The sequence below is a fragment of the Hemitrygon akajei genome, chromosome 5 (genome assembly GCF_048418815.1).
Source record: "Hemitrygon akajei chromosome 5, sHemAka1.3, whole genome shotgun sequence".
NCBI lineage: Eukaryota > Metazoa > Chordata > Chondrichthyes > Myliobatiformes > Dasyatidae > Hemitrygon > Hemitrygon akajei.
In genome coordinates this window covers 138983403-139007896 of record NC_133128.1, presented here as the reverse complement: position 1 = coordinate 139007896, position 24494 = coordinate 138983403, and the positions used below count along the sequence as shown (strand labels likewise).

The following is a 24494-nucleotide window of genomic DNA, read 5'->3' as shown; positions in this document are numbered from 1 at the left end:
GTGAGATCTTATCGGAGACCTTCTTGAAAGTACTAACATTCACGTGTATCCAATCTGCCATACTGTATCTGGTCTGCTGGTTACATCCTCAAAAAGTTCTAGTAGAGTTTTCCAGCAAGAGTTCCCTATTGTAAATTGCAGGTTAACTGTATCAGATCCTTCCCTGTTTTCCAAGTGCTCTGCTATTACATCTTTTATGATAGACCCTCACATTTCCCCCCACTACTGACAGCAAGATAATCCCTCTACAATTCCCTGCTTCCTTTTTCTCTCCTCTTATCAGTTGGCATGATTACGTTTACCTACTGGCCTAACTAAAAAGTATATAGAATTCTGGAAAATGACCAAAATTGCATTTGTGGCAAGTTGGGTGACTGAAAGAATCAAACATTCAGAATACTGAGATTGACAGACAATGCTGGAAATTCTCAGCAGTTTTGGTGAAGGGTGTCTGGCCTGAAACATTATGACTATGTTTCTGAGTATTCCCAGCAGTTTCTGGTTTTCCTTTTATTCTGGGACCAAGGCAGATAGAAATATAGAAAACCTACAGCACAGTACAGGACCTTCAACCCACAATGCTGTGCCAAACATGTACTTACTTTAGAAATTACCTAGGGTTACCCACAGCCCTCTATTTTTCTAAGCTCCCTTGTACCTATCCAGGAGCCTCTTAAAAGACCTTATAGTATCTGCCTCCATCACAGTCGCCAGCAGCCCATTCCACGCACTCACCACTCTCTGTGTAAAAAACATACCCCTGACATCCCCTCTGTACCTACTTCCAAGCACCTTATAACTGTGCCCTCTCGTGATAGCCATTTCAGTCCTAGGAAAAAACCTCTGACTATCCACACGATCAACGCCTCTCATCATCTCATATACCTCTATCAGGTCACCTCTCATCCTCCGTTGCTCCAAGGAGAAAAGGCCAAGTTCCCTCAACCTATTCTCATAAGGCATGCTCCCCAATCCAGGCAACATCCTTGTAAATCTCCTCTGCACCCTTTCTACGGTTTCCACATCCTTCCTGTAGTGAGGCGACCAGAACTGAGCACAGTACTCCAAGTGGGGTCTGACCAGCATCCTATATAGCTGCAACATTACCTCTCAGTTCCTAAATTCAATCCCACGATTGATGAAGGCCAATGCACTGTATGCCTTCTTAACCACAGAGTCAACCTGCGTAGCAGCTTTGAGTGTCCTATGGACTCGGTCCCCAAGATCCCTCTGATCCTCCACACTGCTAAGAGTCTTACCATTAATACTGTATTCTGCCATCATATTTCACCTACCAAAATGAACCACTTCACACTTATCTGGGTTGAACTTCACCTGCCACTTCTCTGCCCAGTTTTGCATCCTATCAATGTTCCGCTGTATCCTCTGACAGCCCTCCACACTTTCGACAACACCTCCAACCTCATATACCTCTATCAGGTCACCTCTCATCCTCCGTCGCTACAAGGAGAAAAGGCCAAGTTCACTCAACCTGTTCTCATAAGGCATGCTCCCCAATCCAGGCAACATCCTTGTAAATCTCCTCTGCACCCTGTCTAGTTTCCACATCCTTCCTGTAGTGAAGTGACTAGAACGGAGCACAGTACTCCAAGTGGGGTCTGACTACGGTTCTCACAGCTGTAACGTTACCTCTCGGCTCTTGAATTCAATCCTATGATTGATGAAGGCCAATGCACCATATGCCTTCTTAACCACAGAGTCAACCTGCACAGCAGCTTTCAGTGTCCAATGGACTCGGACCCCAAGATCCCTCTGATCCTCCACACTGCCAAAAGTCTTATTTAATGCTATATTCTGCCATCATATCTGACCTATCAAATGGAAGGAATGAGGGTGTTGAACAGCAAAGAGCAACCACAAAGCTAAATTTAGTTATTTTGAGAAGACTTGAAGATAAAAGCGAGGATTTTATTATGAGCCTTTATAGGGCATTTAGTCATACTGTGAGCAGTTTTGGGCCCTTATCCAAGAAAAGAAGAAATGGTATTGGACAGGGTCAAGAGGAGGTTCAAGAATTATTCTGGGTTCTGGGATTAAAAGGGTTAATGTATGAGGACTGTTTGATGCCTCTGGATCTGTATTCATCTTAGAAGAAGTAGGGGGGGAATGACTCATTAAAACCTGTAGGAAATTGAAAGGCCTAGATAGAATGGATGTAATGAGGATGTTTCTCAGAATAGAGAGATGTCCATTTAGAACAGAGACGAGGAGGAATCTCTTTAGCCAGATCTGTGAAATTCATTGCCAGACTTGGCATGTATTTAAAGCAGAGGTTGATAGGTTTATGATTAGTCAGGGAGTCAAAAGTTACAGGGAGAAGGCAGAAGAACATAGTTGAGATTGATAATAAATGAGATCAAATGATTGGAGTGGCAGAGCAGACTCAATGGGCCAAATGGTCCCTCTCCTATGTCTTATGGTCTTAAATAGCCATTACTTGTTCTGTCTCTGTAACTGATGTGAAATTGGAAGACCATAAACTATAATGACTTTTAATTAGATAATAGTTAAACAAGTGAACTAAAACCTATCCAGAAAAAAAAAGCACAATAATGGAAATTTTGCAACTTGTTAGAGTACCAGGAGGTTGAATTTTGATCAGATTTTTTTTTTTCTAAACCTGCCATTTCAATCAGATTGAGAAGTTTTCAGACCAAGGAAGCTGTTGTAAAAACTCACCAATACCACGTGATAGCCCAGTGCCTTGAGATGCCGGATCTTCAGTGCCAGTTTGCCTTTGGGATGCCCTGTCCCAAGACAAAAGGCAGAGACTGGTGCGCACAGCACTGCCACTCTAGAAGACAGAAACAACAGTTACATTGCAAGGAATGTTCCTTTTGTGTTAAGTATAATAGGAAAATAAAAGATCCACATCATTGTCCCAGAACTTCCTTCAAAGCCAATATTATTTTGTTTTTGTGCTTTATGTTTGAAAAAAATATTCCCTTCCTCCTCCTTTCAGGGTATTTCAGAAGACACAGATTTAAACACAATTGTAGCCTATATTATGTTTCAAGCTTACCAGGGATGTAAAGGTCAAATGTGGAGGTACTGCACATAGTCCCTGTACAAGATTAGTCCACTATTCTTTGGGCAAAGCCCAAGATTGATAGAAACTGGAGGAAAAGCACCTCACAATCTGCCTGGGTAGCTTAGAACCCAATGGCATGAACACCAAATTCCCAATTTCCAGATAACTGCTGTCCCTCTATTCCTTTTGTCTCTCCTCCTAATCTAGTTCTTCCTAATCCTGCCCCATCACCTCATTTCTTTCCTCTCCTCCATCCACTCCATCTGCCCATCCTTTGTCTGGGTCCCTCCCCTTACTGTTCCCATCAGCCTACCCCTCCCTTTCCTGTCAAGCTTTGACCATCCTTGGCTCTTTGCTGCCCCCACCTCTAACCACTGTCACTACTTCCAGCCTTCCCTCCTCCATTTGCCTATCACCCCTCTTTACCTGGATTCATTTACTGCTGACTAACTCTTGCTCCACCCCTTCCCTTCACTTTTTTATTCTGTTTTTCTCCCCTCTACCTTTCTGTTCAGATGGAGTTTCAAGCTGAAACATTGACTGACCATTTTGCTCCATAGATGCTGTCTGACCTGCTGAGTTCCACCAGCATTTTGTGTATGTTGCTCTTGATTTCCACCATCTGCAGAATCTCATTTGCATAATTGCAGCATTTATACAATTTTTTGCAAAGATCCTTCATTAGCAGAATTGTTTGCAAATATTAAGTTATTCAGAAAGAAGGAAGCTATTGTGCTTAACAAATGAGCATAGTGTTTAAAAAATAGTTATTTACAAAAATTTTAAGGAACTGGGAAATTTAAATTAATGGCATACTAAATATTTCTGTACAAATAACGCACAATTGTTACAAGCAGATACCTACTTAGACACGAGTGGATCAATGAGAAGGTTTGAAAGAGTAACCCTTACCTCTGTACGTTGGTACTCTGGACAATTTCATCATCTTCAGGAAAAGGTACTACTTGTTTTCTCTCCTGGTCCAAAGCAAATTCAAAATCTTGAAAGGAGTATGGAAAACTGAAATTAAACCATGTGTCTTCTCGTGCATCCTACATTTTTAAAACATTTGCATCGATGCATACAAGGTCTGAAAAATCCAGTGATATGCCATTTGAATCAAGGATGCACCCCTACATCCCCGTCATCTACTCTGGCAATATTACCTCTGTTACCTTCACAGGTTAGAGTCATACAGCACGGAAACAAGCCATTCAGCCCACCACATCAATGCCAACCAGTTGGCACCCATCCATTTTTAATGCATCTTCCAGGATTATGTCTAGCAATCAAAGTGCTCAGCTAGACACTTGTTAAACAATGTCTTAAGACTATAAGACATATGAGCCGAATTAGGACAGAATTTGGTCCACTGAATCTTCTCAGCCATTCGATCAGGGCTGATTTAATTTCCCTCTTAACACCATTCTCTCTGTAACCTTTGATACCCCTACTAATAAAGAACCTGTCAACTCGCTTTAGATGTACCCAATCACTTGGCCTCCATAGCCACCCGTGGCAATGAATTCCAGATTCACTTCCTCTGGCTAAATAAATTCCTCCTTACATCTATTCAAAAGGGACACCCTTCTATTCTGAGGCTGTGCTCTCATGGTCCTAAATACTTCCACTAATGGAAACATTCTCTCCACATCCACTCTATCTAGGCTTTTTAATATTCGATAGGCTTCAATGAAATTCTCCCTCAATCTTCTAAAGTCCAGGGAACACAAGCCCAGAACCAATGCTACTCACATGTTAACCCTTTCATCCCTGCAATCATTCTTGTAAATCTCCTCTGGACCCTCTCTCCAAAACCAGTACATTCTTTTTTAGACGTGTTCTAAGCTGCTAGAACTACTCACAACACTGTAAGTGGTCTGACCAATGCCTTATAAAGCTTCAGCATTAACTTTGTTAGCCTTGCATTTAAGCCTCTTCCTCCATTGTGCCCATATCCTCATTTAGCAATACAGCACATTCCTCCAGCTCTCATCCTCACCTTCCTTGCTCACCACAGCTGTCTGTACCTCAGACTAAACTTTGGATTGTCCTCCTTAACCTTCTGCCAAGCTGCTGCTTTAGGAGGTTGTGTACAACCTACCTCAGAGAACCAGTTGTAATATCTTCTCACTTGGTGCCGAGTCAAATCTGTCTTGGAAATTTTATGGAGCTCTATAAATGTCAGCTGTTGAAGAGCAGTAAAAGGGCAGCATGGAGGAGGATCTTATGGGGGGTGGCGCTGAATCTGATGAGCAACACTGATGTCACTAATGTAGTGGCAGAATATTGCTCTCCTAATGCAAATCAACTCTGAGCCAAAGATAAATCTACAACCAGTGTACTAAACCTGGCAATACTTTCTTCTGCATTGATTTTTGATCCTGGATCACATTAAGGTATTGCACCAGTATTTGTGAACTATTAAAATTAATAGTTTTGGTAGTTCTAGTCCTTACCACCTAGCAGCCTAGTCCATTTCAGAGTGGATTCCTTGTGCTGTCCGCTCTGGCTCTTGTGTTCGACAGTCCCAGCGTGTGCCTGGACCGGCTCTCTGAACTGATGGTCCCATGGGGGCCAAGCCCCTCCTCTTCCCACACTGCCCTGAAAACTCCACATCTTCACCTTTGGAGGTACAGTACCCTCAAAACATTATGGAACCATCCAGGCAGTAAACTCCAGACAGCAGCAACGTGGGTAGTGGCAACAAAATAGTATCTTCCTGAGCACAGGAGAAGTGCTAAGCTTTCTGCTCACAGCGCTGGTAACATTTTCATACATCTCCCATGTTCACTCTCCAAAATCTTAACTTTTACTAGATTACACTGAACACTTGAGTATAGGGGAAGCAGAGAGGCACTGCTGTGGAGATCCAGATTTGATCCTAACCCCAGGTCCTGTCAGCCTGGAGCTTGTATGTTCTCACCAACAATGCTTGGGTTTCCTCTGGCCTGCTCCGTTTCTTTTTCCCTCACGTTTCAAAGCCGTGCAGCTTGGGAGGTTAATTGGCTGCTGGAAATTGTTTCTAATGTGTGGGTGAGTGGTAGAATCTATTCCAGTTGACGGAGAAAATGGGATTAGTACAAATGGGTGCTTGATGGTCAGCAGAGGCTCGGTGGACCAAAGGGCCTGATTCTGTACAGTACGATTCTGTGGCTTTCTTCAACTCAGGCCTGGATTTTGTCATCTTGCTAGCAGTTCTATACAGTTTCCCTTGGGTGTTCTCATTTCCTCCCACATCCCAAAGATGCGTGGGTCAGTTGGTTAATTGGCCGTTATGTTAATTGACCAGAGCAGCAAGGGGAAAACTGCATGCAGACAGAATCTGAGGTTAGGATCAAAATTCGCGACATGTGCCTGTGATATTAAACCCGATTCTGATTTGAATCTGGACCGCTGGTGTACAGTTGAATGGTTGACTAGGGGGAGCTGATGGGATTATTGAGAGAATGAAATGGTATTAATGTAAGACCAGTGTAAATGAGTAGTTGATGGTTGACAATGAACTTATTGGGCTAAAGCGGCTGTGCGAATGCTGTACAACTAACTGGAGTCCTTTACTCAAGATGCGTGCATGCAGTTCCTCTCACACAGACCAATGATTTTCTGGTGTGCCCTAACTCCTTACTGGAGTTCACCAACAAGGCCTCAGCCAGTTAACTTGGCCATGGACCTGTGGACTGTTGTCAATATATTCTAGTTATCCTGAGAGATCGATGAATGCTTGTGGATCCAGGAAAGTGTTCTAGATCAGCTCATGTTATTTTAACTAGATTGGGCGAGGGGCTAGTTTTGCTGTTGTTGTTTTGTCGCGTTGCTGCTGCTTGTGATGTTCGGAACACTGTGGACGTGCTACGCTGATGCTGGCACCATAATGTATGCCGACACTTGCAGGCTGCCCCCATCGTTGTGTTGGTCAATGCAACACATTTCACTGTATGCTTTGATGGATGTGATCAATAAAAGAACCTGAATTTGGTAGAGCTCGACAATGGGGCATGTGAATAGCATGACAGGAGCAGCAAAATCACAGCAAATAACCAATAATGTTTTAGATACCTATCAAATGAATGTTTCTCAACACCGACCCACAGCGATACAGACTACTGTCACCCAGGATGGTATCCACCACCTCCTTCATGGCCGAGTTTACGACAATATTGGTTGGCAAGGGTTCTGCGATCCCAGCAACGTCTGGCATGGCAAAGGAAGGATTCTCTAACTCCATACAGAGCTTGATGCACTGAAGCATTCGCTTATTTGACACTCGATTGGAATTGTCTAGAAAGAGGGAGGAGATATAATTAGGAATGATAACAAAACAATGCCAAAATCATAAAAGGATTAAAGTAATCCATGTTGAAGTCCTCTGCTTGTACAGTCATTGACTTGGATATTTTAATATGCTCCAGGACCATGGTTCATATGTGGTAGAATAGGCCTTAAATGACGACAGTAGAGAATAGAAAGGAAGTTGGCCAGGAACTGAATTGGGTTGGGGATAGGGTGGAAATTATGAGGAAAGAGACCTCAGTGACAACAAATGGAAGTGACGGGAGCACAGACCGAACGTCAAGAGGAAGGTCTGATGACGACATTAGGAGCGGAATGGGTTCTCAGTAACCACAAAAATTTAAAGATCAATTTACGTGAAAGAAGATGGATACCTGCAAGACCTCTAGTACTAGCCACGTAAGGACTGGTCTTTTAACAAGAAGCCAGCCCTAGTTCTGGACACAAAGCTCAGGAAAACATTATTTATAGGGGATGCAATATAGATTCACTACAACAGTGTCTGACCTCTGACGAGTACAAGCTGGCGTGGATGCACCAGGCTTGGAGTCCCTTGAATGCAAAAGATTAGTCAGTGATTTAGTTGAGTTCAGTACAATTAAAAGATTTGAAAGAAATAACTAAGGCCTATCTAGCAGACAAGATGCAATAAACTGTTTACACTGTTTAAGAAATACAGATTCTCGCTTCCCTTTTACTGTGAGAGAGCTCTGGTGGCAGCAAATAGAAGAGTCTTCAGTAGCTGTCAACAGCAGCGAGAACAGAATTAGGCCATTCAGCCCATTGAGGCTGCTCTGCCACTCGATCATGGCTGACTTTTTTCTCAACCCAATTCTCATGCCTTCTCCCTGTAACCCTTAACCATGAACCAGTCAAGAACCTATCAATCCCTGCCCATAATAACCCAGACTTGGCCTCCGCAGCCCATGATGCAGTGGAAGGAAGCGAGAACATTGCAATTGTGTTAAAAGAGTAACATTGTGCATTTTACTTAAAATATTTAAAACATTTATGAATCTTTGGGTATATTTGCAATTATCATTGTAAAATTCATTGGTGTGGTAATGACTAATGTACCAGGAATATGATAAACAGCTTGATTAAAGCTGGTTGCCATAATGATTTGTTACGGTAATCTGTGACATGAAGCTGTTTGCTCAAGAGAAAGGTATATTTCACTGATACAGTGGACTTCTCCTTCACACTGAAGTCGCAAACTGTGCCAAGGACCGTAAAAGGAAGGATACGCTATCGCCAGGGAGCACAACTGTTCGTTATCTCTCAAGATTGATTTAGTGGACTTCCCCTTCAAAATGTGGTTGTACGAGGGGTGATTGATAAGTTCATGGCCTAAGGTAGAAGGAGTCAATTTAGAAAACCTAGCACATTTATTTTTCAACATAGTCCCCTCCTACATTAACACACTTAGTCCAGCAGCCGTGGAGCATACTGATCTTGGACCTCCAGAAAGTGTCCACAGCAGGGGTGATTGATAAGGTCGTGGCCTAAGGTAGAAGGAGATGAGTTATACAGCTCTTGTTACATGCACATGCAGTTCAACTCTGAGTGATTATGCAGAAAGTTTGACATTAATAACACATCAGTTAATAACTTCAAACTTTCTGCATAATCACTCAGAATTGAACTGCATGTGCATGTAACAAGAGCTGTATAACGCATCGCCGTAGCCACGAACTTATCAATCACCCCTCTTAAGTGGTATTGCCAGCCGGTGAAGACTATTCCATTTACTGCCACCAGAGGTCTCTAACAATAAAAGAGACACAAGAATCTTTATTTCTTAAACAGTGTAAACAGTTTTTTTTGCTTCTCTTGTCATTAACCATTTATAAGCAGCAAAATAATTTCCCAAACGTATTGATTGGATCCAAACCATATTTATTAATCCAGCACTTTCTGACATATGGACGGACCTCATGAGAGATGTGCTGTTATCCATCTTTGAAATGGCACATGCTAACGGGGACTGAATGGCCTACTTTACTCATTAAAACACTGTTCAAAGAGAAAGGACAGTAGCATTATGGGAATATGTATGTGACAGCCACTCACTTGAGGACTGGAGCTTGCTCAGGACCTCATCCTGGAAGAGATAGTTTAGCACAGCTGGGGGATAGTGTCCCATTAGACAAAGGTAGTAAACTCCCTGAAGCAACTCCACCGATGAACACTTTGACATATGTGACTGAAACAGTTCGATGAGAGTCTCTACAAATCTACAGAAGGAACACAAAAACAAAAAAAAACTAAATTAAACACATTTTCCAAAACCAGTCAAATTCCCAGGGTCCACCCACAAAATGGTAGAGGAACTCAGCAGGCCAGGCAGCATCTATGGAAAAGTGTACTCAGCAGGACTCAGGAAGGGTCTGAAACGTTGATTGAACACTTCTCCATAGATGCTGCCTGGCCTGCTGGTTCCTCCAGCAGCTGTGTGTGTTTCTTGGATTTCCAGCATCTGCAGACATTCTCTTGCTTGACATTTCCAGGATCAAGGATTGAAGTGATCAGAGGCCTGCAAATCAGAATTGCTTCTCTTACCCAAAGACAGATTAAAAGTTTACAAAGCAAATGTGTTTTTAAAAAAAATAGCTTTTATGCATGACATTGAATTTATAGCCACATAGGTCAATGTCATAGGCGTTAAAAGAACAGACATAATTGAAAAAAAACTGGAAAGCAGAGAGTAGAGGTGAACAGAGCAGTGGCGTATATCTGTCTTTGGTTTTATAATCCCAGCTCTTTTGGATATATACCAATTTCAAAGTCGGCAGGTTACAGAAAATTCCCTGTAGTGAAGGCAGTGACAGAATCTACAAGCTGGTGAACGGGCTGACGTATGGCAGATGCAATTTCATGGAGAGAAGCGTCAATCCATTTCAGCATGAAAAATAACAAACTAAATAAAAGATTCAGTTATTAAGTATGCGCATGACCAGCAAATCTCAATTCTCCTGCTATCTACCTACATAATCTACAATGGCTGATTAACCACCCAATCTGTCCATCTAGGAGTAAACTAGAACTCCCAGAGGAAACTCACACAATCACAGACAGGACATGCACATCCAGCACCAGAGGTTGGGATTGAACCCAGTTCCTAAGCAGCACTAGCCATTCAATAGTACCCTATGTATGTACATAATTCCAAAGGTGCCAGGGTAAGCTAAGGCATTTAGATAGGTACAAGGTAAGGCTGCTTCATAAAACAGATGCCAACACCACTAAATTATGCAGAATCTTTATAAGGACATTACTGAGCCAATTGGAACAGATGGGTTTGTTTATTTCACATGTCACTTCAGCTATATCGAGGAAACAGCGCAACTAAAGGTCTAACAATGGACAAGATGTCCAGGGCACAAATATGGGATAAGAAAATTTGCCAACATTTAACATCTTTAATCACTTAATTATTTTGCTGCTTATACAACTCACCAGCTGGACTATATCAGTCAGTCTTAGGTAACCACTTACTAAAACTTCTTTGTCCAAAGGACAAGTTCTCGGGAAACTCTCTCTGTTCTTTGCCTCAATAGCTACCAAGGGATCTAGATTCACCCGAGAGGGTAAACAGGACTTCATTTCAAGCTTCATATGAAGGAAGATATGCCTGACACTGTTTCATCTCTCTGTACTTCCTTGGTGTGTTAAGCTGGGTTATATCCTGGAATGAATCTTCAGACGTACCTCAGAGCTGTGAGCACTTGAGAATTACTAAATTTCTCCTGCATGGTTCTAAAGACATGGTATGGAGCCCTTCAAGTTAACAGCAAACTTCAGCTGGAGAGGACAGCTATCTCCTGCTTATTAATCAATTAAGATCCTTCAGATCCATCCTCTGTCATCCTGGTGAGCAGGTGGCAGTAACTGATCTCCACCAAGAAACCCAGAGAGCCTCCCTGAAGCTCACTGTAAACCCCTTAGTGATAAATTTTTAAGCATAAGAGATCTGCTGATGCTGGAAATCTTGAACAACACACATGAAATGCTAAGGGAATTAAGCAGGTCAGGCAGCATTTTATGGAGAGGAATGAATAGCTGACATTTTGGCCCAAGGCCCTTCATCAGGACTGCAAGGGAAGGGGGAATAAGCCAGCCTTTCCAGTAACGTAAATAAGTCTTGGCCTGAAACATAGACTGTTCACTCCTTTCCACAGACACTACCTGACCTGCCGAGTTCCTCCAGTACCGCGTGATGCAATATCTTTAATTAACTCTTGCCAGGTTTGTGACGACATCAGGAAGACTACACATCAGGCAAGCCGTTGTTATGACGGGACAGAGAGCACATGAGATAAAGGATGAGTGGAACTGAGACCTACTTGATATGCCCCTCTTCCGGGTAATGGTTCAACAGGGAGTAAACACGAAGAGTTGATAGCACATGGTTAAAAGTTAGGGATTCAGATATTGCTGGCACCATCTGTGCGAAGCCATCCATCAGCTCAGTATGACGGAATCTGAACTCGGCAAGCAGTGTTAGCAAGATAATCAGCTGGAACACAGAACAGAACAAATTGAAGGTTCCTGCTTTCTCGCACTTATCACCCTGCAAGTTATGTCTCAGTGACACACTGTTATATAAACCAGCTATCGTAAAGACTAGCTAAAGGATCCCTCCTATCCATTTAACATGTCATTCCAATTTCTGCACTTCCTCGGGTTGCTCTTCCCTCATTAATCCATAAAACCATAGATCATAGCAGCAGAGTTAGGCCATTCAGCCCCAAGAGTCTGCTCTGCAATTCCATTGTGGCTGGTTTATTTTCCATCTCAATCCCATTCTCCTGCCTTTTCACCCTTACTAATCAAGAACCTATCTGCAGTAGTTGTTCCTATCCACTCATTCAAACACTCTCACATGGGAGGAGTTCACATACTGTACAAGCAGGGTTAGCAATAAAGTTCAGTTGAGTATCCTGCATGCTGGCATCCTGGTGTGCCTTGCACTATCCCTCAATAATGAACACAACACCACTGACCTCCACTTTAAATATACCCAATGACTTAGCCCCTATAACCGTCTGTGGCAATATATTCTACACTTTAGAAGAACGTGTCTTTAGAACAGAGATGAGGAGGAATTTCTTTAGCCAGAAGGTGTTTAATCTGTAGAATTCATTGTCACGGACAGCTGTGGAGGCCAAGTCATTGGGTATATTTAAAGCAGAGGTTGATAGGGTCTCGATTAGTAAAGGCATCAAAGATTATGGGGAAGGTAGGAGAACGGGCTTGAGAGGGATAATAAATCAGCCTGATGGAATGGTGGAGCAGACTCAATAAGCTGAGTGGTCTAATTCTGCTCCTATGTCTTATGCTGCTGGCTGCAAGATTAATGATCAAGGAAATCCATAACTTCAGACATTTTAAGCAACTTGAAGAGTCAGCCTTTAGGCATATGGCAAAACTACTTATAACTTGTTTCTTTCAACTGCTGGTTATCCCCCTTCTCATGGTCACTGCAGGAAAATAATACCAAGGAGGAAGAGGCCATTCAGTCCATCACACCTCGGCCAGCTTTTTGATAGTGCTTTCACTTCAGTCCCAGAAATATGTTTGCCAGTTATGAAAAGTAGGCCCTTCACCCGGATCTCGGAAGTGTTTTACCTGCTTAACCTCCCAGACAGCTAGCATGGAAGCCACATGGGTGCCAACAACAGTGAGAAGAGCCGGATTCCGGTAACTGAGGTCCTTGCACGACTGTAAGATGTGCACAAGTCGCCAAAATGGGATGCCGTGGATATTGTCTGCAGGAATTAAGTGGTTGTATAACATGTATTATGTAATTTGAACAGTTCCTTTCTTTTTAACTACTACAGTCAAACAATCCTACATATATCTGCAATGCCCACACTTTACTCCAACATACTGTCAAGTCACGAGGAAATGGCTAACTTTCCCTGTTCTTTCATGCTGTCTCCTCTCTGTTGGAACCATCTAAACTTCCTTGGTCTCAACTTTGGTAGAATCTAGGGGAGTTGATGGGAATATGGTGAAATTAAATAGTGAGAGTAGGATTGATGTAAAAAAAAAAGGTGCAGGATGGTTGGTATGACTTGGTTGGCCTGTTTCCATGCTATCATCATCATCATTACGTGCCGTGTCGTATGACGTGAGCGATCACGGTCCAGTGTCCATGACCGTTCTTGGCAAATTTTTCTACAGAAGTGGTTTGCCATTTCCTTCTTCTGGGCAGTGTCTTTTCAAGATGGGTGACCCCAGCCATTATCAATACTCTTCAGAGATTGTCTACCTGGCGTCAGTGGGTGCATAACAAGGTCTTGTGATATACACCACCTCCTCATATGACCATCTACAAACTGTTCCCTTGGGTTCATGTGACCGACTGAAGTCATGTGCCAGAAATGGCTAAACGGCAGAGGGGTGAGAATGTGTGAAGCCTACCATTATATCCTTGATACCTAGCATATTTTAAAAGAAATTTAAATTAAACTTCAAATGAAATAACTGCACACTGATATGAAATTTTGGTTTATATCATTCCATTCTGTTCTGCAAATCAAAAGTACAGGATTCTGGAGATGTGGCAACTCTTGAGCAACGCACACAAAATGCTGGAGTAGAGTAACTCGGGGATGCATATTGACTGCATATTAAAATAATTAGTACAGTTGACAAAAAAAAACTTCAGCAACTAATGTTGACAGTGGAGTGTGGGAGCCACAGAGATAAATGAAAATCACAAATGGGCCATTGATCCACTGCTCCCAGTGCAGTGTGTGATGTGACACAGATTGAGAGACTGCTTTGTCAAACACCTTCATGCTGTCTGCTGCAAAATGCAGGATCTCCCAGTGGGTATGCATTTCAATTCGACTTCCCATTCTGATATGTCTGTCTATGGCCTTCCTTACTGCCATGATGAGGTCAAACTCAGGCTGGAGGAGCAATACCTCATATACAGTCTGGGCAGTCTCCAACCTGATGGCATGAACATCAATTATGGTACTCTCCTCTCCCCTCTTTTTCTAATCCCCATTCAGATTCCTTCTTCAGCCCTTCACCCTTTCCATCTATCACCTCAAAGCTTCTTACTTCACCCCCCCAACCACCTTTCCCCCTTACTTTAGACCATAAGATATAGGAGAATTAGGCCATTTGGCCCATCGAGTCTGCTCAGCCATTTCATCATGGCTGATCCATTTTAACTCTCAGCCACAATATCCTGCCTTCACCCTGTATCCCTCATGCCCTGACCAATCAAGAATCTATCAATCTCTGCCTTGATATACTTAAAGACTTGGTCTCCACAGCTGCCTGTAGCAATGTATTCCATAGATTCACCACTCTGTGGCTAAAGATATTCCTCATCCCTGTTCTAAAAGGACATCCCTCTAATTTGACGCCGTGTCCTCTGGTCCTAGACTTTCTCACCTATCACCTTCCAGCTTGTCCACTATTCCCACCCCCCCACTGCTCTTTTTATTCTGGCTTTTGCTCCCTTCCTTTCCAATTCTGATGAAGGGTCTCGACCTGAAACATTGAATGATTATTCCTCTCCGCAGATGCTGCCCGACCTGCCGAGTTACTCCAGCATTTTGTGTGTGTTGCTCAAGAGTTTCCACATCTCCAGGATCCTGTATTTTTGATTTGCAGAACAGAATGGAATGTAAAAACCTTGTTGAACGATTGAGGGTGACTGAAAACCACAATTCAGTAAGTGTAGCAAAGTGCCCTTATGATGTTGAATTGCCCCAAGATATTATACAACAACACAAAGAGATTTTAAGAGGAGGAACCAAAACCTCCATTCTAGAAGATATCAGAAGAAGTCTTGGCGGAGGAGGAGGAAAGTGGTGAGGTGATTCAAGAGTTTACGACTCAGGCAATGGAAGCCATGCCCAGAAAGAAGGTTGGGGACGTTTAAGGACTGGAAGGATTGGAAGCACTCATATCTTGTTAGAGTGGAGGCGAATGCTAAAACCGTTAGGAACATTAATTGAAAGGGTTTGAAGAGAAGAATGAGAACTCACCGATAATCCTGTTACTGCAAGCCTCTAAGAGTGGGTACGAGCGGTAACCCATGGCTGCCAAAGTGATGAACATGTACTGTGAGTTTGGAAGAGTGAACTGATTCAGCAATGACAGCGCTTTGTTCTGTGGAACAGGAAGCGAGAGGCTATAAATCATCTCACAGCACTCTAAATCACATTTGGTTAATACTATAAATCAACATGTCCCCACATAACTTGACTAAAGCTTTAAAATAGTGTAATTGTCAATGATATATGATGCATATAAAGCACTGCTTCATATATCACTGGCAATGACACTACCATCAAATGGGAGTAGTGTAACATCCAATTTTGTAATTGGTAGTGTCCTCTACACAATACATTAGGTAAGCTCTGCATCACAGACACTTTATTTATTAAGGTACAGTGCGGAGGCCCTTCCAGCTCCCTGAGCCAGCTGCCTAGCAATCCCCCAATTTTTAATGCTAGCCTATTCAAGGATTAATTTACAATGACCAACTAACCTACCAACTGTCTTTGAACTATGGGAGGGAACCAGAGCACCCTGAGGAAACCCACACAGGGAGAACATACCAATTCCTTACAGGCAGTGGCTGGAAATGAACCCAGGTTGCTGGTACTGTAAAGTGTTATGCTGGCCACTACGTAACCATGCTGCCCCGGATGACTATTGTGCTATTTGTTTACATCCGAAAAACAGTGGTAGGACACTCCACTCTTTCAGCCTGTATCACCATTCAGTCAGATGACAGCTGATCTGGGCCTTACTTCAATGTACTTATCTTGATTCTACATTCATTAATACTTTAGAGGCTAGGACGTTTAGGTTAGGTTCCTTGGAGTTTAGAAAGAATGAGAATCACCTGATTATTTACTGGTTTATTTACTCTTGTTACGTATATTGAGGTACAGTGAAAACCTTGCCTTGATTACTACTCATACACACCAATTCATTACAACATGCATTGCAATAGACAATAAGGTGCAGTTTTATAACAGTTGGATAGAAGCTGTCCTTGAGCCTTGTGGTAGATACTTTCAGATATTTGTATCTCATGCACAATTAATATAGGATATCTCTGGTAGGTGATGTCTAGTTACACTAAGAGCTTTGCCAAGGCAGCAAGAAGTGTAATCAAAGTCCATGAGGATGAGGCTGGTTTTCATGGTGTCCTGCAGTAACAAGCAGATCTTATGCCATTCTAAGCTGCGTTGCACCTGCACAGGATGCTTTCTATGGTACATTGATAAAAATTGGTGTGTGTCCAAGGGGACATACTGCATTTCTTCAGCCTCCTGAGGAAGTAGAGGCACTGATTAGCTTTCTTGGCTGTGGAGTTACCATGGTTGGACCAGGACAGGTTACTGATGCTGTTCATTTCTAAGTACTTGAAGGTCTCAACTATTTTGACTTCAGTACTGTTGATGTAGACAGGAGCATGTGCACCATCCCACTTCCTGAAATCAATGACTAACTCTTTTGTTTTGCTGACATTGAGGGAAAGGTTGTCATGATATGTCACCAGGCTCCCTTTACTCCCACTCAATGTTATTTGAGATATAACCAACTATGGTGGTTATAATCTGCAATCTCGTAGATGGAGTTACAGCAGAATTCGGCCCCACAGTCGTGAGTGTTTAGGAAGTAGAGTAGGGGGCAGAGGACATAGCTTTAAGGACCAGTGTTGAGGATAATCATAGGGGAGATTATTCTGCCTAGCCTTACTGATTGCGGTTTGTTGGTCAGAAAGTCAAAGGTCCTGTTGCAAAGGGAGGTGTTAATCCCAGACCTAGGAGCCTGGAGATGAGTCTTCTTGGAACTACAGTGTCGAAGATGGAGCTGTAGTTAATAAGCAATAATCTGATATAGATGTCTTTACTATGTAGATGCTCTGAAGTAAAGGACCAGGGAGATGGCATTTGCTGCAGACCTGTTTCAGTTGTTAAGGTTGTTTGGGACGTTGGAGTTAATGAGCACCTTGACCAACATCTCAAAGCACTTCATGATGGTGACGGGGAGCATAAGTTAATTGGTCACTGTAAATTGTCCCATGATTAAGTTAGGGTTAATCGGATTTGTCAGGGGCTGCTAGGGCAATGAACCTCAAAGAGCTGGGAAGGCCCACTCCACTCTGTATTGCCAAAATAAATAAATATAAAATAAAACTGATGATAGGTTAGAAGATGGAGCAATTGCTCAAAAGGTAGGTGCAATGTGTAGGAAGGATAAGACATCAATTGAGTCAACTGAATGGGTTGAAATATATTTACTTTAATGTGAGAAGAAACAGGAATGAGGGTGATGATCAGTACCTGGAGCAACGATGTTGTGATCACTTCAGAAATTGAACTGTCACAAGTGCAGGGATGGCTGCTGGATGAATATCAAGGTTGTGTATGGTATACATAGTTTGATAACAAACTTACTTTAACTTTGGATGTTCCTGGGTTGAGATGTTTCAAAATGGACATACAGGAAGGTGAAAAAAATGGCACTGGTAATCAAGGGTAGTGTCACAACTGCAGAAAGGGGGGACATCCTCGAGTGATCTTCAACTGAGTACTGAGTCAGTATGGGTGGCAGTCAGAAACAGATAGGGAGCAATCACTCCACTGGGTGGATTCTATAGACTCAATCCTGCCCCCACCCCTGCAGTAGCAACAGAGACACTGAGGTGCAGATCAGGAGGCAGATTTTGGGAAGGTGCAAAAATCACAGCTATTGTTATGGATGACTTCAACCTCTCTAATATTAATTGGCACCTCTTTATTGCAAGAGGCTAGATGGGGCAGAATTTGTTAGGTATGTCCAGGATGGACTTCTGACAAAGTACATGGACAGGCTAACTAGAGGAGAGGCAATACTGGATCTGGAACGAGGCAGTGAACCTCCTCAAGTGACAAGTCTCTTGCTGCATGAGCATTTCAGAGACAGACCCCAACTCTCTGATCTTTACGTACCGTTGGGCAAGAATAGGAGCAGATGATATGGGAAAGTATTTAATTAGGGAAGGGCTAATTATGATGCTATTAGCATTAATTGGGAGCAGAGGTTCTCAGGAAGTGTACAAAGGAATGTAGAGGGAGCACTTGGAATGGGTTCTGGATCGAGTTGTTTCTTTGAGGCAGGGTCGTATAGAAGGACCATGGTTGACAACAGAGGTGCAATATTTAGTCAAGAGAAAGAAGGAAGCATACAGAAGGTTTAAGAGGTAAACATTAAACAGGGCTCTTGAGAGTTATAAGGTAGCCAAGAAGGAGCTTAAGAGGGGATTCAGGAGAACTAGAAGGGAAAATGAGAAGGCCTTGGCAAGAAGAATTCAGGAAAAACTTAATGTGTTTTCCGTGTACTTGAAGAACAGAAGACTAGGAGAGTGAGGGATGGACTGATCGGGGATAAAAGAGGAAACGTATGCCTGGTGTTGGTGGAGATGGGGAAGGTTCTTAATGCGATGTCAGTGAAGAACAGCTTAATGTGCAGGAACATGTTGAGATTAAGAAAGATGCAGTGTTGAAACTTTCGAAAATCAGTAGGGATTTAGCACAGGTTACTATGGGAAATGATAAATGAGACTGCACCTTTGGTGATGTTCTTTGTGTTGACTGGCCAAACAGTAGAACCAGAAGACTGGAGGATGGCAATGTTTGCTCCTTTGTTCACAAGAAAATGAAGAGGGATAATCCAGGGAGTTCCACATTAGCAGTGGGCAACCTCCTGGAGAGGATTCTTAGAGACAGGATTTATGAGCGTTTGGAGTAGCATAGTCTTATCAGGGATAGTCAGCATGACTTCGTGAGGAGCAGGTTGTGCCTTGTGAGCCCGATTGACTTCTCTGAGGAAGAGACAAAGCAAGCTGATGAAGATAAGCTGGTATATGCACTGTAATGTATCTGGATTTTAGTAAGATGTTTGACAAGGTTCCCCAGGGTAAGCTCATTCAAAAAGTCAGGAGGGCATGGGATCCATGTAAACTTGGCAGCATGGATTCAGAATTAGTTTGCCCACAGAAGGCAGAAGATAGTAGTAGATGGAGTGTATTCTGGAAGTCTGTGACTAATGGTGTGCTGCAGGGAATGTGTTCTGGGACCACTACTCTTTATGATCTTTATAAGCGATTTGGATGAGGAAGTGGAAGGGTTTATTAGTAAGTCTGCAGATGACATGAAGATTGGTGGCGTAGAATGTTATCTTAGATTACAACAGAACAGGATGCAGAGCTGGGCTGAGAAGCGGCAGATGGAGTTCAATCCGGAAAAGTGTGAAGTGATACGCTTTAGAAGGTTGAATTTGAAGGCAGAACATAGATTTAATAATAGTAGGATTCTTAGCACTATGGAGGAACAGAGGATCTTGGGTCCAAATCCACAGATCCCTCAAAATTATCATGCTAGGGTGGTTAAGATAGCGTATGGTATATTGGCCTCCGTTAGTTAGAGGAGTGAGTTTAAGAGCCATGAGGTAATGTTACAGCTCTATAAAATGCTGGTTAAACCACAATTAAAATGAGTGACTAGAAATGAACTCAGTACAATTGAAGTATTGGTTCCAGTTCTAGTCTTCTCATTATAGTAAGGATACGGAAGCTTTAGTGCAGAGGAATTTTACCAAGATGCTGCCTGAATTAGAGAATGTGTTTTATGAGAAGAGGATGAGTGAGCTAGGGATTTTCTCTTTGGAGCAGAGGAAGATGAGAGGAGACTTGATAGAAGTGTATAAGATAATAAGAGACATAGATAGAGTGGACAGCCTGTGCTTTTTTTCCTGGGTGGTAATAGGCTAAGGTGACTGGAGGATATTATAGAGGGGGATGTCAGAGGTAGTTTCTTTTTAAACACAGAGTGGTAAGTGGATGAAACACACTGCCAGGCAAGAGGCAGATACTTTAGGGACGTTTAAGAAATACTTAATAGGCACAAGGATGAAAGAAAAATGAAGGGCAATATGTGAGGGTGTGTTAAATTGATCTTGGGAGTAGGTTAAAAGATCAGCACTATATCATGGGCTGAAGGAACTGTACTGTGCTGTAGCGTTCTATGTTCTGTAGCCCCATTTCCTGCCTGTTCATGTGTGTGTCTAAATGTCTCTTAAACGTTGCTGTCATCTCTACTTTTACTTCTTCCCCTGGCAGTGAATTCCACCCTCTGTGTAGAAAATCTTACATTATAAATCTCTGTTAAATCTTCCCCCTCTCATCTTAAACCTACATCTTCTAATATGACATTTATGCCCTGGAAAAAAGACTTTTATCTATCTTATCCATGCTTCTCGCAATTTTATAAACTTTTATCAAGCAGTCCTTCAGCCTCTGACTGTCCTAGGAAAACAATCAAAGTTTGTCCAACTCCTCCTTTTAACTAATACTTTGCAATTCAGGCAATATCCTAGTGAATCTCTTCTGCATCCTCCCCAAAGCCTTTACATCCTTCCTGTAATGTGGCATTTATATCTGGACATAATGCTCTAAATGTGGCTGCAACATAACCAGCCAACCTTTGTACTTAACGCCCCAACCAACAAAAGCAGCAACGTGTGTACAATTTCTTTACCACGCAATCCACTTGCCGTTTGGATGTGGTTGACTCCACTGCCACCTCCTCAGTCAGAAGGGAAGGACAACAAGGCTCGACTTAAGTGAAGACACCTCCGTTTTGAGAATTAAAAAGCGTCCTACCTCCAGTTTTTTCTTCACAGGCAGTGGGGATTCTTTACCAATACACCTCATCATGGTCTGCAGAGCCATCACTGTCTTAATGCTTGGGATACGCAGTTCCACAAGTAGCCTGTGAGGAACAACAGCAAATACCATGTACACAGCTGTGAATGTTTAATATTTCAGAAGCTGGATCAATTTGGAAACATGCACATCTTGGGTAAGCAGAGTAAATACTGGTGTGAAAATTCTACCAGGCCACTTCCCGGCTGCATGCAGGGCTTTTATATCAGGTCATGATAATTTTTTTAAAAAACTGCGAATGCTTAAAATCTGAAATTAAAACAATAAGCACTGGAAAAATCAGCATGGCAGGCAGCATCCGTGGAAAAGTTAGCTTTACTTGTTACATGTAGATGAAAATTATACAGTGAAATGTGTCTTTTGCTTCGAGAATGCACTGAGGACAGCAGTAATGTTGCCGTGCTTCTAGCAACAATATAGCATGCCCACAATTTACTAACTCTAACTTGTATGCTTTTGGAATGTGGGAGGAAAGTGGAACACCTGGAGGAAACCACATGGTCACTGACGGCAGCTGGAATTGAACTTCGATGCTACAGCTAGAGCTGCAAAGTATTACGCTAATCACTACACTTAATGCTTTGGGTTTCAGACATGAAACAATTACTCTTGTTTTTCTCTCCATAGATGCTGCCTGACATGCTGAGTATTTCTGGCATTTTCTATTTCATGTGATTTATCAGGTTGTTCCGGGTTCCTGGACTGAGAATCTTCCAACCTTGGGGCAGATACACAACCAAGTGCAGGAAACACAAAGTTTCTAATCTCATTGTACACAGGACAAACAGAGTAGAATTTTTAATCCAGGAGTATCAAAGGAAAGAATAATAAGACCTTTGTCCAGAATCTGTAATTGAAGACAACATTTAAAACTGTTCTTGCCCTAAATTCTCAAACTATACTTGATTTATACATAAAGCTAAAGATACACTAGGGGCATTACAGATTTATAAGGATAACACCAGTACCTACATGTTATTACCATTAGAGGGGGGAAAAATGTCTTGAATGAAAACAGTCAGGTGACATGGCGATGGATTTTTAACATCATTGACAAACAGACATAAAGATGATGTTCTGTGGGGGGGGGGGAGGGGGGGAACAGTTATGCAGGTAGTAGTTCCAGCAAATGGCTTCAATCCTATCCTCGAGTGTTGTCTGTGTGGAGTTTGTAGTTTCTGCCTGATCAGAATCAGAATTATCACTGCAATATGTCATGAAATTTGTTGTTTTGTGCAGTAGTACATTGCAATACATAATAATAACTATAAATTAGAATAACTGTGTATTTAATTTATATATATAAATTAAATTAAATAAGTAGTGCAAAAAGAGAGGAAAAATACTGAGGTAGTGTTCACGGGTCCATTGTCCATTCAGAAATCTGATGGCATTGGGGAAGAAGCTACTCCTGAAATGTTGAGTGTGTGTCTTCAGGCTCCTATACCTCCTCAATGGTAGCACTGAGAAGTGGACATGTCCTGTGTGATGGGGTCCTTAATAATGGATGCTGCCTTTTTGAGGCATCTATCGCCTTTGAGGATGTCCTCGACACTGGGGAGGCGAGTGATTGTGATGGAGCTGGCTGAGTTTACAACTTTCCGCAGCTTTTTCCAATCCTGTGCGGTGGTCTCTCCATACCAGACGGTGATGCAACCAGTTAGAATGCTCTCCATGGTACCTTGGTAGAAATTTTAAAGTGTCTTTGGTGACATACCAAGTCCTAATGAAGTATAATTGCCGTTGTGCTTTCTTTGTAACTGCACCTATATGTTGGGCCCATGATAGATCTTCAGAGATGTTGACACCCAGGAACTTGAAAGAGTCCATCCTTTCTACTACTGATCCCTTGATGAAGACTGGTGTGTCTACCCCTTTAACCAAATCCTTGGTCTTACTCACGCTGAGTGCAAGGTTGTTGTTGCCACGCCCCTCACCCAGCTGATCCATCATGCTCCGGTACATTTCCTCGTCACCTCCTGAAATACTGTCAACAATAGTTGTGTTGTTGGCAAATTTATAGATGGTGTCTGAGTTTGCTTAGTCACATAGTCCTGGGTGTAGAGAGAGCAAGAGTGTGCCCCAGTTGCCTCCTACATCCCCATATCATGGTTGTTGATTAATTGGCTGCTGTAAATTGCCCCCTGCATGTAGACAAGTAGTAGAGTCCAGGGGAGTTGATGGGAATGTGGATAGAGTAATATGAATGCGGGGTTAGTGTAAACGGGTGGTTGACAGTCAGCATGGACTCATTGGATCAAAAGGTCTGTTTCAATGCTGTACAACTCACTGTGGGAAAGTCAAAATGCAGGAAATTAGGAAAAACCTCTTTACCCAGAGTGTGGTGAAAATATGAATCACACTAAAGAGTTGGGACGTCATATTACAACTGTACAAGACAATGGTAAAAACACATTTGGAATCTTATGTACAGTTCTGGTCAACATACTATTGACAGGATGTCATTAAGCCTCCAAGGGTGCAGAAAAGATTCATAAGGATGTTGCTAGGACTGAAGGGCTAGAATTAGGGAAAATTGGGACTATTTTTTAAAGAAGCTGAGGAATGACCTCACAGACAATTATATAGTCATGAAGGGCATTGGTAAGGTGGATGGTAAGGGTAGAGAAGTCTAAAACTAGAGGGCAAAGGTTTAAGGTGAGAGATGAGAGATTTAGAGGGTAATTTATTTTTTTTATGAAGTGGTGTGTAAATGGCATGAGCTACCAGAGGAAGTGCACAAATGGAAACAAAACTTTTAAAAGCTATTGAGACAGGTACACGATAGGAGAGGTATAGAGGGACACACGTCAAACACAGACAAATGTAACTAGCTCAGGCTGGTATTTGGGTCAGCATGGATGAGATGGGCTGAAGGACTTGCTTCTGTATTGTTTGTGAGGTTCTGCACAAAAAGCCCTAGATAGTATGGATGTAGAAAGGATGTTTCCTATACCAAGGGTGGAGAATTTGTGGAATTCATTGCCACAGATGGCCCTGGAGGTCAGGTCATTAAAACAGAGGTTGATAGTTTCTTAGCAAGGATGCCAAAAGCTACAGGGACAAGGCGGGGAATTGTGTTGAGGGAATAATAAATCAACCATGATTGAATGGCGGTCAATGGGCCGAATGGCCTAACTCTGCTCCTATGTCTTATGGTCTTCTCAGAAGGAACTACAATTCTGCTTTATGCAGAGAGCAGAGATTTGTTCATCATTAGCTTACCTCAGGCCTGCCCGCAGTGCAATGACGTTTTTACTCTCCTCCATGTTTCTCAAGCAGCTGGACAGCACCGAGAGAGCCCGCTCATCAAACTCGTTCAGACGCTCCTACAAACAGCAAGACACAATGAACACACAGCATGCTTTCTGTAGTCACACATGTCCAAAATTC

At 42.5% G+C, this 24494-nt stretch overlaps 1 protein-coding gene across 2 annotated transcripts in view; it reads right to left on the bottom strand.

The window, feature by feature from the left end:
• fastkd2 (FAST kinase domains 2) overlaps positions 1-24494 on the bottom strand; it is a 34138-nt gene that overhangs the window by 2932 nt on the left and 6712 nt on the right. For both annotated transcript variants that reach the window (XM_073046640.1, XM_073046642.1), the window contains exons 3-11: positions 24327-24430; positions 21039-21147; positions 15364-15487; positions 12977-13116; positions 11692-11864; positions 9419-9582; positions 7112-7333; positions 3965-4052; positions 2701-2815 (exon numbers count right to left, since the gene is read on the bottom strand). In XM_073046640.1, coding sequence (XP_072902741.1) covers positions 2701-2815; positions 3965-4052; positions 7112-7333; positions 9419-9582; positions 11692-11864; positions 12977-13116; positions 15364-15487; positions 21039-21147; positions 24327-24430 — 1239 coding nt within the window. The remainder of the gene's footprint in view (positions 1-2700; positions 2816-3964; positions 4053-7111; positions 7334-9418; positions 9583-11691; positions 11865-12976; positions 13117-15363; positions 15488-21038; positions 21148-24326; positions 24431-24494) is intronic.